The sequence below is a fragment of the Sylvia atricapilla genome, chromosome 5 (assembly GCF_009819655.1).
Source record: "Sylvia atricapilla isolate bSylAtr1 chromosome 5, bSylAtr1.pri, whole genome shotgun sequence".
Lineage (NCBI taxonomy): Eukaryota > Metazoa > Chordata > Aves > Passeriformes > Sylviidae > Sylvia > Sylvia atricapilla.
Window position 1 is genome coordinate 19,790,330 of NC_089144.1, and position 12,101 is coordinate 19,802,430.

Sequence of the window (12,101 nt, forward strand, 5' to 3'; positions counted from 1 at the left end):
TGAAAGGCTCTGTGAAAGCAGACTCATGATTTTGTCTGGGCTGTAAACCCCATGGATGGAGCACACATTGTGGGATGTGAGACTGTCTCCTGCAGGAGTTAGTTTCTCACCTAGCATTGTCTTATCTCTGCTAAGGAGCAGCCAAAATGATATTTAAGAATTTCTTGGCTCTTTTTTGCTTGTGCCTTGTTGCCTGGAGGGAAGTGAGCAGAGAAAACCCCAGAACAGTGACAGAGTGCAGGCATGAGTTTGAATTTGATTCATAGGCCTCCTGTGAGGCTATGGACAGTAGTATGAAAAATCTCCAGCTACAGTGAGGTTTGTAATCAAACATATTGCAGCAGCTGGCCCAGAGAGCTGCAAAATGACCTATTCAAATCCTTCCCCATGGAAGTGGTCACAGCTGGCTGAAGGTCAGGGAGGGCCTTCCCATGGCTGCCCCTGAGCAGTGACCACTCCTAGCAGAGGAAACCCTCTGGAGGAAAAACACAGCAAACAGGATGGTTGGCTCTGCTCTTTGTGTTGTGAGAGGAATTGCTTAGGAAGTGGTTTAGGGACCTGCCCAGTTAAACAATTACCAATAGTGGGACTAAACTCAGAGAACAAAGCCTTTTACTCCTGAAGTGCCAAGAGAGCTGTGCAGGAACCAGCTGGATTTGTCCGTGAACCTGCCAGAGAACAGAAGTAAAAGGAAATGGTTGACTGTGGCTCAACAGGAAGGTGCAGTGATTCTCCGCCACAGGTACTGAAGTACTTTTGGCTAACTCTGTGTTTTCCCTATAAAGGTGCTATTCCTTGAGTACCTTCCAGTGAACATGAACACACACAAAAAGAACATGGTGTGGTTACACCCCTGTGTTGTACTTACACACCAAAGAAACAGGAGAAAAATCCTGCTGCTAAATGCCTGAGCATGTGGCAAAAGGCAATTTTCAGTGCTTGGTAGTTCTCTAATACAATTGAGTATAAAATTACACACTGCTATGTGACATGGTTTTCTTCTGGTTTTGGGGAAAAAGTTCTTTCTGAAACTTTGGATCTGCCTGGAGGTTGAGAGTATTATGATATTTGGGTGCAGGTTTTTTAGTAGAGAAACATTTTGCAGAAGAGTCAGGATTTTGAGGACTTTCCAGAAGTACTTGCTGCTTTCCTGTTCCTTGTCTTGCTGCAGTCACTGGGGCTGTGCAAACTGAGTTTCTTGGTTTGTAGAATGGGCTGCCTTTCTAGCACATCCTGCTGATAACTTTCCTAGATCTCCCTTTCCACACCTCCCTGAGTCAGCTGTGTATGGCTCTTAACCCAGTTCACCTGCTTTGTTTTCTAAGAGCTGTTTTTAACCTGAACGTGCTGATTTTGCAAGGCCAATCCCTCTGTGCTTTGACTAGAAATACATGGAGAAAGGGAATACTTGTACTCATTTTCCTGTTTTCTTTTTTTTTTTTTTTTTTGATCACACAATGGGCTTGGATCCTTTTCATGCCTATTCTCATGTACATCTGTTCCCTCATTTACTTTGTTTTCTCCCTCCCACCGCACTTCAGGCAGTTCTGTTCTTCACTAGCCAGTTGTTTTGTGCAAAGGCACTCTCCAGCTAACCAAGCTCTTCCCTTTAAACTTTGTATCCCCTGGGGTGTGAAGAACAAACCCATCCACTTCTTTTCCCATTTGAAGGCTTTTTTACTGATTCCAAGTGTTGTGCCCTTCACAAAAAAAAAAAAAAAAAAAAAAAAAAAGCAGAACTTTTCCTAGTTCAGATATCATCTGGGAGAGTCCCATAATTAACAATTTTTGCTTGTGCCAGCCAGACACAGTATGACTGTTTACCTGGCTGATTGTTGTACATTGAGACATTCAACAGCAATTTCACATGACACTGAAATTCATAATTCAATTATTGAGACCATAAACAGCTGTGCCAAACTGGTGCTGAGTAACAGAGATGAACTGAATTCAAGGGCTAGAGCAACTTCATGTGGAGAAAAGGGACATGCTGATGTCCAGAGAGGCTGTCACCTCACTAAAGGGAGCTCAGGGAAATTATTCATACCACTTTTAGAAGGAGAAATGATCTCTAACCATTCTGGTACCTTCCCAGGGACTAATATTAATGAGGCTCTGCAGACCGGGGCGAAGCTGCTGAACGATTACATTGCTCAGAACGACATTGACGCCAGGAGCGTGTCCCTGATCATCTTTCTCACGGATGGGAGGCCCACTGTCGGGGAGACACAGTCCTCCAAAATCCTCAGCAACACCAAGGATGCCATCCGGGATAAATTCTGTCTCTTCACCATCGGCATTGGCAATGATGTGGACCACAAGCTTCTGGAGAGGATGGCCCTGGAGAACTGCGGCATGACGAGGCTTTTCCAGGAGGATGAGGATGCAGCCAGCCACCTCAAGGGGTTTGTTCTGCTTTTTTCTGTTCTTTGGGTTCTCTGGGAAAGCATTTTGGGATGGAAGGTCCTTCAGTGAGGCACAGCAAGAAATTGGAGTTTTCCTGAGGCTCAGCTCTGCTTGGGAGAGGCAGAGTATGATCAGATACTCTGAATGGCTACCCAGAAATTTCCTTTTTCTTAGCAGACCCCCTGAGATGTGCTGGAGCTTCTCAGCCCCTCACAACAAGGCATTTGTTTCCCTAAGTCAGACCATTGTTTTGGATACGTAAACTCATAGAACTGGGGGGCACAGATCCCAACTCCTCACAGGTAGATGGTGGGAGGAGAAGATGCATTTCAGACATCAAATCAACATCATAAACAGCATGGAGGGAATCAGGAATGAAGATTCCAATTTGGAGCAAAAAAATTATTTCTTTTTTTGGGGGAAATGATAACCTTTTGACCAAGATTCAGAATATTTGACTTTGAAAAACACACTAAGACCATTTCTGGGATAACCATATAGCCACTTAATTTCCTCATTCTTTGTGACCCAAACTCCTCATTCGTTTCCTGAAATCCTCATCTTTCAGTAGTGCCAGAAATTATGTTCCTCTTCTGTGATAATGGAGCTATAGTCCAAGGGGAAACCCTGCTAAGGAACAGCAGAAAGATACGTGACCACAGCTCTGACCAAAATATTTGGCAAAGCGTCAGCGCTTCCAAATAAAAATGTTTGGCATTCACTCCCAAAATGTTGGTGTTTTAACCACAGAAGCCAAAAAGAGACAGTTATTGAGTACTGACCTCTCTCCTGGCTCACACCTAACTCCTCTGGAGCAATAAATCCAGCACTTTCCAGCAAGGCTCTGCCTTCTGTGGCAGTTATGCAGGGACAAGAGTTCCTTCTCAACCAAATTCTGTAGATCCATCTGTCACTCCACCCACATAATTTCCTCCTCAGGACACGTATTTTGGATAGCAAGTGGCATTCCCTGGCAAATAGAGGATGTTCTGATTGATTGGGCTGCGGGAGCCCAGTGCTGCAATACTTGTTCAAACGCCTCTCTCTGATGAACAGCTCACTGTTTATCAAGCTCAGTCATGGCAAACCCTTTTGGCATCTAGTGCCAAATTTGCACAGAAAAACACAATCACTGCTGGAGGCCAATTCAAACCTCAGTTGGAGAGAAAACCTAAATGGGTGCCAGTGTAATTTTTTTAAATGCTCAACAGGTTGTATTTTTATACAGATACTTCCTTGAATTGTACTTTAAGACAAGTTGTGTATCTCCACCATTTGTTACAACTCAGAAGTTAATTTACAGAGAGTTCTCAAGTTTAATTTAGTCATGTTTTTAAATCTGGTAGATCTATGATAAAACTGAGTATAAAAAACCTGAGGTCTCAGCATGAAAGACAATAAGTGCTCAGACAGACTTTAAAAGAAAGTCAACCAATTCAGACTTTGGGTTCTCTTGGAGAGAAAATAAAGCAGAAAGTGTGACTTTAGCTTCCAGACAATCTGTTTAACCAGATGTGTCAAATAAATGCAGCTTGAACTAAAAAAACAGGCTGAGGCCAATTCTTTGTTTATTTACCAAATCAAACTCAAATGGCTTGCCAAGAGATGAGCAGTTTGACATTTAAATGGGAAATATGGTATTCTTGGAGCAGCTTGGGAGGAACCTTCAAAAGCACATTGCTGTAGGGAAAACACAGTATTGTAAACTTGGGCTTTGAGCCTTGTGAAGATTTTCTGGGCAGTCCTGTGTGAGGTGTTCTCACAAGTGTGGTTGATCACATTAACAAGGCACTAAACCTAAATTCCCTGATTCCATGAAAGCAAAGCCATGCCTTGCTCCAACAGAAAATCAGCCATGAGGAAGGGAGTTCTCTTGTATCAGGGTGCCTGTATACAGCAGCTCCTATATACATAATTCTATATAGAGTTCCTCCATTCCTTGGAAATGCCCATCATTTATGGGAGGCGTGGTGAGATTCCTTCTTCATTTTTTTTCTCTGCTGGCCCTCAGAAAACTGTATTCCTGCCTATCCTACACTGACTAACCCAATCTAGGGGTCTTTCAGAGATTCAGAAGCTTTGGTTTGGAACTTCTTCAGCTTTGGTGGACCTAACATTTTGGACTTACAGTTTCTGATTCTGGAATATCATGTGTAACACCACTAGAAACCTGTGGGCAGCAGCATCTCATCTAAGTACATTTTTTAATAGCTTGGAGTGCTTTCTGTGAATCTTGAGGAGCCAATAATTTACTTTTAAGTGGTCACAAATATCTCCTTGCAGAGATCTGGAATCATAGTGGAGGGGAGGTGACTGTCAGGCCATGCTGGGATAGTTCTGAATACACTTAAGAGACTCTGTTTAGATGCCTAAGGAACAGTGAAGACTAAAATGAGGCAGAGAATTATTCTAGTTGATAGAGACCTCTGGAGTTCCTGTAATTCAACCTCCTGCTCTGAGAAGAGCTAACTTCAAGTTTAGGTGAGGTTTGTCAGGGCTTTGTCCACTCAGCTGTTTTTCTCGGCCAAGTTTGAGTGGACATGGTAGTTCAGTTTGGTTCCTGATGGCTCAAACTGGCCCTGGATGACTTAGGAGCCATTTTGAATAACCTGACTGTGTCCTTGTTGGTGTCCAAGTGCAAGAGTGCATTCACACAGTGCTAACGGTGGAAAATGTGTCTTGCTTTAAGGTTCTATGATGAAATAGGCACACCCCTTCTCTCTGACATCCGTGTTGATTACCCTGAGGATGATGTGGAGCAGGTCACCCAGAACTTCTTCCCCAACTACTTCAATGGCTCTGAAATTATCATAGCAGGCAAACTCATCAACCGCACCTCGGATAAACTCCACGTGGAGGTGACTGCCAGCAATTCCAAGAAGTACATACTCCTCAAAACAGATGTGGCTATTGACCTGCCCAGCAGGAATGACATCAGAGGTATCCCTGGCCTGGAGGATGGCAAAGGTGACAATAATTACATCGAGAGGGCGTGGAGTTACCTCACCATCAAGGAATTGCTCAACTCTCGGCTGAAGAGTGATGACAGCCAGGAAAAGGACAATTTGATGGAAAAAGCCAAGTCCATGGCCCTGGCTTATAATTTTGTTACCCCCTTCACTGTTCTGAAGATGAAAGAGGCTGGACTCCACTCAGAGCCACCTCAGGAGGAGTTTATCAGCCCTTCTACTGATGGCATTGGGGAGAAGGTGCAGAGCCTGCAGGGGCACAAGGGCCCACCAGGTACGAGAGAAGAATAACCTGTTCTGGCAAAAAATCTTCCTGCATGGGCAACGTCTCATGGCTGACTTTGGCACAGGGGCAATCTAGACAGTGAACTGAGGGGTAAAGCTGAGATTTTCATACCACTTTTGCTAATTGTGGGCTGGGTAACCTTTAGCAAACCTTTCAGGCCCCTCACTCACCCCCTTGGAGCACTTACTGCTCTGTAGAAACCATTGGAGAAAACTTTGTGTTCTACATGAAACTTAAAGTGGCTGCAGGAATATATTCCATAATCTCTCTGAATAATATCTGGGGAACATTATTATAATATGTCTCTTTCTGCTGCTCAGTAAGTAATTGTAACAGCCTTCCTTCCCCACTTCTAGGTATACGCAGAGGGCAAGATAAACAGAGAATTAAAGTCTCCAAAACTTCAGGTCAGTGCCTGTTTTCATTACTTTAATAATGCAAAATAATAGTGGCTGATTTATGGAACCCTCAGATGCATATCATTTGGTAATAACCATCCAAGTGACCAGCCGAAATTCTGTTTGTCAGACCTACAGAGTAGGGAGGAAAATGAAAACAGAACCCAAATACAGAGAGGATCAGTAATGAGAAGGAATGTGAGCAAAGCAGATGATCTGCAACACTTGATCATCATGTTTGAGATTTCTGCAGGTTAGAGAAGAGAAACATATTCTGTACTAGAAATAATGAGAAAACCTTTTATAAATAATAAGGCCAAAATATAAAAAAGTTGTTGAAGATGGAAAAAGAGAAAACTCTATAGCATTTTACAATTTTCCTGTTGGTCCTGCACCTTTACTTAACCTTTCATACATTAAACACTGAAGAATAAGTCCAGATCAAGAATTCTGACTTGAATTTCTCTCCATTTTACCCTAGAAACTAGCATTGTTGGCGTGCCTTATTAATGGCAGCGGTCTGATAGTTGATGATAGGTCAAGGATTGTCGACTGTGGGATCAACAGCTGCTGCTGACTGTTCTGATCTCATACTGAGGGCCAGGAGGGGTCAGTGTGAGGTGGACCCATGTAGCAGCCCTTGGTCAGAAAGTACATTTCTCTGTGCTGTAAGGGATGTAGCTTGCCAAGAAAGAATGGAGGAGTTCAAAACACCTACATGATAATTCCCATAAATCACCAAAATTATATTCTGGGAAGAAAATGTCCTGATTTTCATCTGGACTGTTTTGGGGCTTGAGTTTTCATTGAAAACGCAACCTCTTCTGTGAGAAAAACAAAACAATCTTTGAGAAAAACAAAGCAAAACTTGGCATTTCCTGGCAAACTCCATCTGACCCTCTAAAAACAACAAACCAGGAGGACTTAGAAAAAAACAGGGACAAACAGCAGTTTTGTTGCAATCTTGGACGCTGCAGTTTTGTGTGAGCCTCTCACATTTATCCTCTTTTCCATGTCTTCCCAGCGGATGGGGACCCTCACTTCGTCATTGATTTTCCCTCCAGCAAGTTCTCTGTCTGCTTCAACATCGATGGAGAACCAGGGGACATTCTCAGGCTGGTGTCTGATCACAAGGAATCTGGTGAGCATCCAAGTCAAGTAGAAGAAGAAAATCAAAGTGTAAGGCCAGCCCTGCAACAGACCAAGCACCAAGGTGCCTCACAGGCAAGAAAGTGATAAGAAATTAGAAAAAGTTTCTTCTATGGTTCAGCTTCATTCAGTCACAAACTCACAGCTTGCAAATGAAAGGTTCGGACTCACCAAAGTTGCTCTGCTGTGGGAATTTCCCTCTCTACTCACAGCACTGTTTGGTTTAGGACAGAGCAAAGTACCCAAACAGATGCACCAAGCACCACGGCTCTTTTAGTCAAGAAACCACCAAACTGGCTAGAGAGTCATGACAGTCTTGAGAAAACCCACATGATCCAGGATCTGCTTTACCCAAGCCAATCTGAGCCTCAGGGCCTCAAAGTGTGGTCTGATCCAATCTGGAATTCTAAGCAGGGCTGCTAATAAGCAGATTATGTCCTGCTCAGGTCAACAGTGGGAGAAAGGGGTGTCAAAACCAGAGACAATTCACAGGCTTGTTTTACAAAACCCCACAATAATGTTGTAAGGTTTCTGTTCTGTGTGGCAGTGGTCTAGCCCCCCTATTTCTGTGTTCATGTCTGCCTTAGTAAGATACAGCTCCGTGCAATGTGTCACTTCCACTTCTTTCACAGACTGTGCTACTGCTTGAATGATTTTGTGGCTCAAATGCAGAATGAGCTTGAGGAAAACAGACTCTGTAGCACTAGAACCCTGACTCTTTGAAGACAGAAGTGAGAGATCCCATCAGGAATAATGGGATATAGAGACATTTCATCTCAGTGTTAATGGCTTGGGATTACCTTGGGTTAGCAATAAGCCTCCTCCTTAATTGTCGCTCTGCAGTGGGTGTTCAGAGGCTTGTGGGAAGTGAGTCACTGTCTTATGGACAATAGGTCACAAAAACTATTAAAATGACTGGGAATCTTACTGTGGATATTTAGGCTTTAATTGACTCAGTGGGATCTGCACCTTAGAACACTCAAAAGTAGGTGTTTTTTTTGTGGCACTGCATACCTTGTGTTAGGATTAATGGGGCTGGGGGCACCTGCCTGCAGAGAGGGCCAGTATTTCTGAGCTTGGGTAAATTTATGTGCTCTGTATGAGGTAGTAATTTTATAACAGACTGATTGTACTCATTTGAATGCTGCTAAGTGAAATAATTGAGCACGAGGTGGCGAGCCTGCATGTTCTCAGTCACAAGGCTGGTGTCATTGAGACAATAGACCTGTTCCTGCTGAGCCTCTTCCAACTCAGACTGCTCTGTGATTCTGTGATCCTGGGTTCCAGCTTGCATTTACTGATTGTTTTCCTGCAAGGTGTAACCGTGAATGGGCAGTTAATTGGAGCTCCCGCACCCCCCAACGGCCACAAGAAGCATCGGACTTACTTCAGCACCATCACCATCCTCAGCAATAAACCAGAGAGGTCTTACCTGGAGATCACACCCAAGAGGGTCATCCTGGATGATGGGGAAAGGCTTGTCTTGTCCTGTGGCAGGAGTGCTGTCGTGAGAAGCAGGAGCCTTGAAGTGTCCATCTCTGCCTACTCCAACATCACTGTGACCATCCGGGACTCCATCAGCTTTGTCATCCTCATCCACCACTACAAGAAGCCAGCCCCATACCAGAGGAATCACCTGGGGTTCTACATCTCCAACAGCAAAGGCCTCTCTTCTGACTCCCACGGGCTACTGGGTAGGTGGCGGGTTATCAGGTTCAGAGCTGTAAATCAGACAAAATTATATTTCTGAGCAGAGACAAGAGGGAAGGAAGAAGGCAGGTGGGGATTAGGTTCCCAGGTGAGACTTTCACATCCTCTCTCAAACAACTTCTCTGTTTCTAGCACTTCCAACTCCTCTCCTCTCTTCTCCTGTAGGAGCTGTCTCTTCCTGTTCCAGCTGTGCCTGGTTTTCACATTTCCACTCTTATAATGATTGTTCAGTACAGTTACTATTAGAATACACGTGCTTGGTGCTCCCAGTACAGAGACAGAAACCAAATATTCCACGAGATCTTTTTCAGCCCCCTTTCTTTAAAATGTGAAATGAAAGAAGAGCAACCCCTACCTTTTGAAGGAATGAGGCTTTAGGTAGGCTCAGCTAATGACCAGATGGTTGTGTTCTTTCAGCCAATGAGAAGTATTGATGTTTTTGGTCATGTACAGGTGCAGAACTCCAAAACTTCTGCCATAGTTTCTATGCCACCCAGATGCCCCCAGGTGAAGCAGGAGATCATCCCTTAGGAGTGGGGGTTTGGATTCAGGCCATTCTCATGGACAAACCTCTAAATCCACACTTAGGTTTGGCCTAGAAGAACTTTCTCCCAAGAAGGCAAGGGATCAGAACTTGAATCATCAGGCATAGGACTTTTTGCTTGCTGATGGACATTGTGTGGGTTATTAACCTCTAGTAACCATGTCCTACAGAAGAGAACTTACTACTGGAGGCTGAAAAACCTCTTTAGCTCTCTAGTGACCCATGGGGAAAAAAACAGGGTTTTATTCTAACCTCAATGTTTGTGTGATTTAGAAATGAATCACAGGAGCAAGATTCATCCTGCTCTTGCAGAGAAGCCCTTTACAGATCCATAACCTGAGAATCCTCAAATCCATCCTACCAAAAAAAAACCAAAACCAAACAAACCAGCAAACCACAAAAATTTATAAACAGGCACAAATCAGCCAGTCACGGACTCTTATTTTATCTTGCCTTGCAGGTCAGTTCCTGAGCCATGAAGTTAAGCTTCTCCAGGAATCCCTAAACACAAGTGGTCAGGAGGTCAGGCAGAACAAAACCGAGGCATTGAAGGCAAACCCTACAAACACCCTGCAGGTGAAGGGGAGGCTCATTCCTGTGGTGTGGAAGCAGAGGAGGATCTTCAATGGCCAGCAGGAAGTCGACTGCTGGTTTGCCAAAAACAACGCAGACAAACTGATCGATGGGAGCTATAAGGACTATTTGGCCTCTCACCCTTTCGACACAGGGAGCACCTTTGGAACAATTAACAGCCTTTAAGACCCATCACAATGATGTGTTGTGGCAGCACGTGTGACAGCAGGTCCCCTCTGAAGCAATTTATGAATATTTTCTTAATTTTTGGTGCCAAAGAAACCAAGGATTTTGTCCTTGGAAATCAGTGTCTCTCTTTCATGCTAAATGAATGTTCATCAAATTCATGAAGAAAAAGAAGGCTGGGGGAAAGGACGTGGTTGAAAGCATTATTGATGCTCTCCCAGTGGGAAGGGAGGGAGAAATAAGCCAGTGAACAGTGCAGAGGCTGCTGGCCTTAAAATAAACCCATGCAGGGATCTGTGCAATACCCCCTGGGGCTGGTGAGTCACCCCACAAAAGGCAGATCATACAGCCCAGTGCCTGTTGAGGTGATAGGCTTTGCAAAGAAGTGACTTGGAGCTCCTGCTCAAACCTTGGTCCGTGGGGAAAGGAAAGAAAGAAAGAGGAAGGGCAAGTGGATATTCATCTGCAGCGACCCATTAGCATCAAACAAAATCAAAACCTTGAATCAACAGGCCACAGGAGGGTATTGCTTTCCTAGTTAGTGGGATGAGGTCTGGATTTGCCACTAAACATGATGTTCCCTGAATCACTACAAACCCTTAAAACAGTGGTGAAAACTTTGCTGGGGTTTATTGCTGTCTTGGTGCAGGGGCTGTGTGCTTAAAAAGCACCTCTTGTCCTCAGCAGCAACAGGAGTGGTGCAGGCTCCCATTCCATTGAGCAGTTGATTCAACAAAATTCAATTTAAATAACATTGCAGGGATAGTGATTTCCTAAGTCTCAACTCTCTCAGAAACAAACTTCCACCATGAGCTTCCAACAGACCTGGCTTGATGTCCTTGAGCATCACACCCCTTCTGCTCAGAAAAGATTAAAGTTTCCTAATTGACAAATCAGAACCCACCACAGCCTGTGAGCCTAAAAAGCAGCCTCTTGAATTTTGACTAGACATTTCTAGCTGCTTTTGTAATCACGGAGGAAGTCTTTATTTATTCCAAATTGTCAAAAAAATTTCATCCTGGTTTCCCCTGGCTTCTTCTCCTTCCTTACACTGCAGGAATTTGTGCGCAGCAGGAATTTGGCAGCAGGAGGTTACAGAAGGGTCTGCCAGCCACCCCCTCTGCAGGTGCTGCTCCAAACCCAAAACTTAAAGGCTGTGGTGTATTTTAAAGTGAGGCATCACTGAGTAATGCTATAGATCAGCCACAGGGGAGTTTTAGCAGACAACTTGTCCAAAGGGGACTTGACAACCACAAAGACATTTACATGGCAAAGCCAGACTGAGCTCATGAATACTCTGCCTTTCCAGAATTGAAAAGGAGGGAGGCTGGGTGTGGAAGCATCTCCAGGAATTAAATTATCTCCATGTGTTAAGAGAAAACAGTTGCCAGAGACCTACAGAAATAGGTTAAATCTTGCTTTTTTTTTTTTTTTTTTTTTTTTTTTTTTCCCCCTCCATATTTTACATTTAAATCATATTGTTGCTGTTGGAGCTCCAGCTGCTGGGGCTGAGGTGGTGATTTTCCAGTTGCTTGATCAGCTCATTAGGGCTGCAAGCACCGTGGCAGCAGAGCAGGTGACATGCATGGTTTCTTCACTCACACCATGTGCTGCTGCCTGAAACAGCCAAAAGCAACCAGCAAGATTTAACTGCACTCTGGAAGATCCTTACAGAGAGCTCAATTAGCACAAAACTCAGGCCAAGACTCGTACTTTGGAACAGAACGTCAAGAAGAAACTACTGCTTTGGGCCCTGCTGTCTTGAGAAACAGCTCTCCTGTGAGGGAGACATGAAGGCAAGACCTTCAGCACAGTCCTGAGTGTGCAATAATAACAGACGTTTAATCCTCTGCAGTTTGCTTGTGGGCCAGAAAGAGGTG

General features: G+C 44.1%; 1 protein-coding gene across 1 annotated transcript in view; it reads left to right on the forward strand.

The window, feature by feature from the left end:
- ITIH5 (inter-alpha-trypsin inhibitor heavy chain 5) overlaps nucleotides 1-11,663 on the forward strand; it is a 46,140-nt gene extending 34,477 nt beyond the window's left edge. The window contains exons 9-14 of the mRNA XM_066318851.1: nucleotides 2,096-2,405; nucleotides 5,096-5,649; nucleotides 6,018-6,068; nucleotides 7,084-7,200; nucleotides 8,525-8,902; nucleotides 9,923-11,663. Of these exons, the coding sequence (XP_066174948.1) occupies nucleotides 2,096-2,405; nucleotides 5,096-5,649; nucleotides 6,018-6,068; nucleotides 7,084-7,200; nucleotides 8,525-8,902; nucleotides 9,923-10,221 (1,709 nt within the window). The 3' untranslated portion in view covers nucleotides 10,222-11,663. The remainder of the gene's footprint in view (nucleotides 1-2,095; nucleotides 2,406-5,095; nucleotides 5,650-6,017; nucleotides 6,069-7,083; nucleotides 7,201-8,524; nucleotides 8,903-9,922) is intronic.
- The last annotated feature ends 438 nt before the right edge of the window (nucleotides 11,664-12,101 follow it).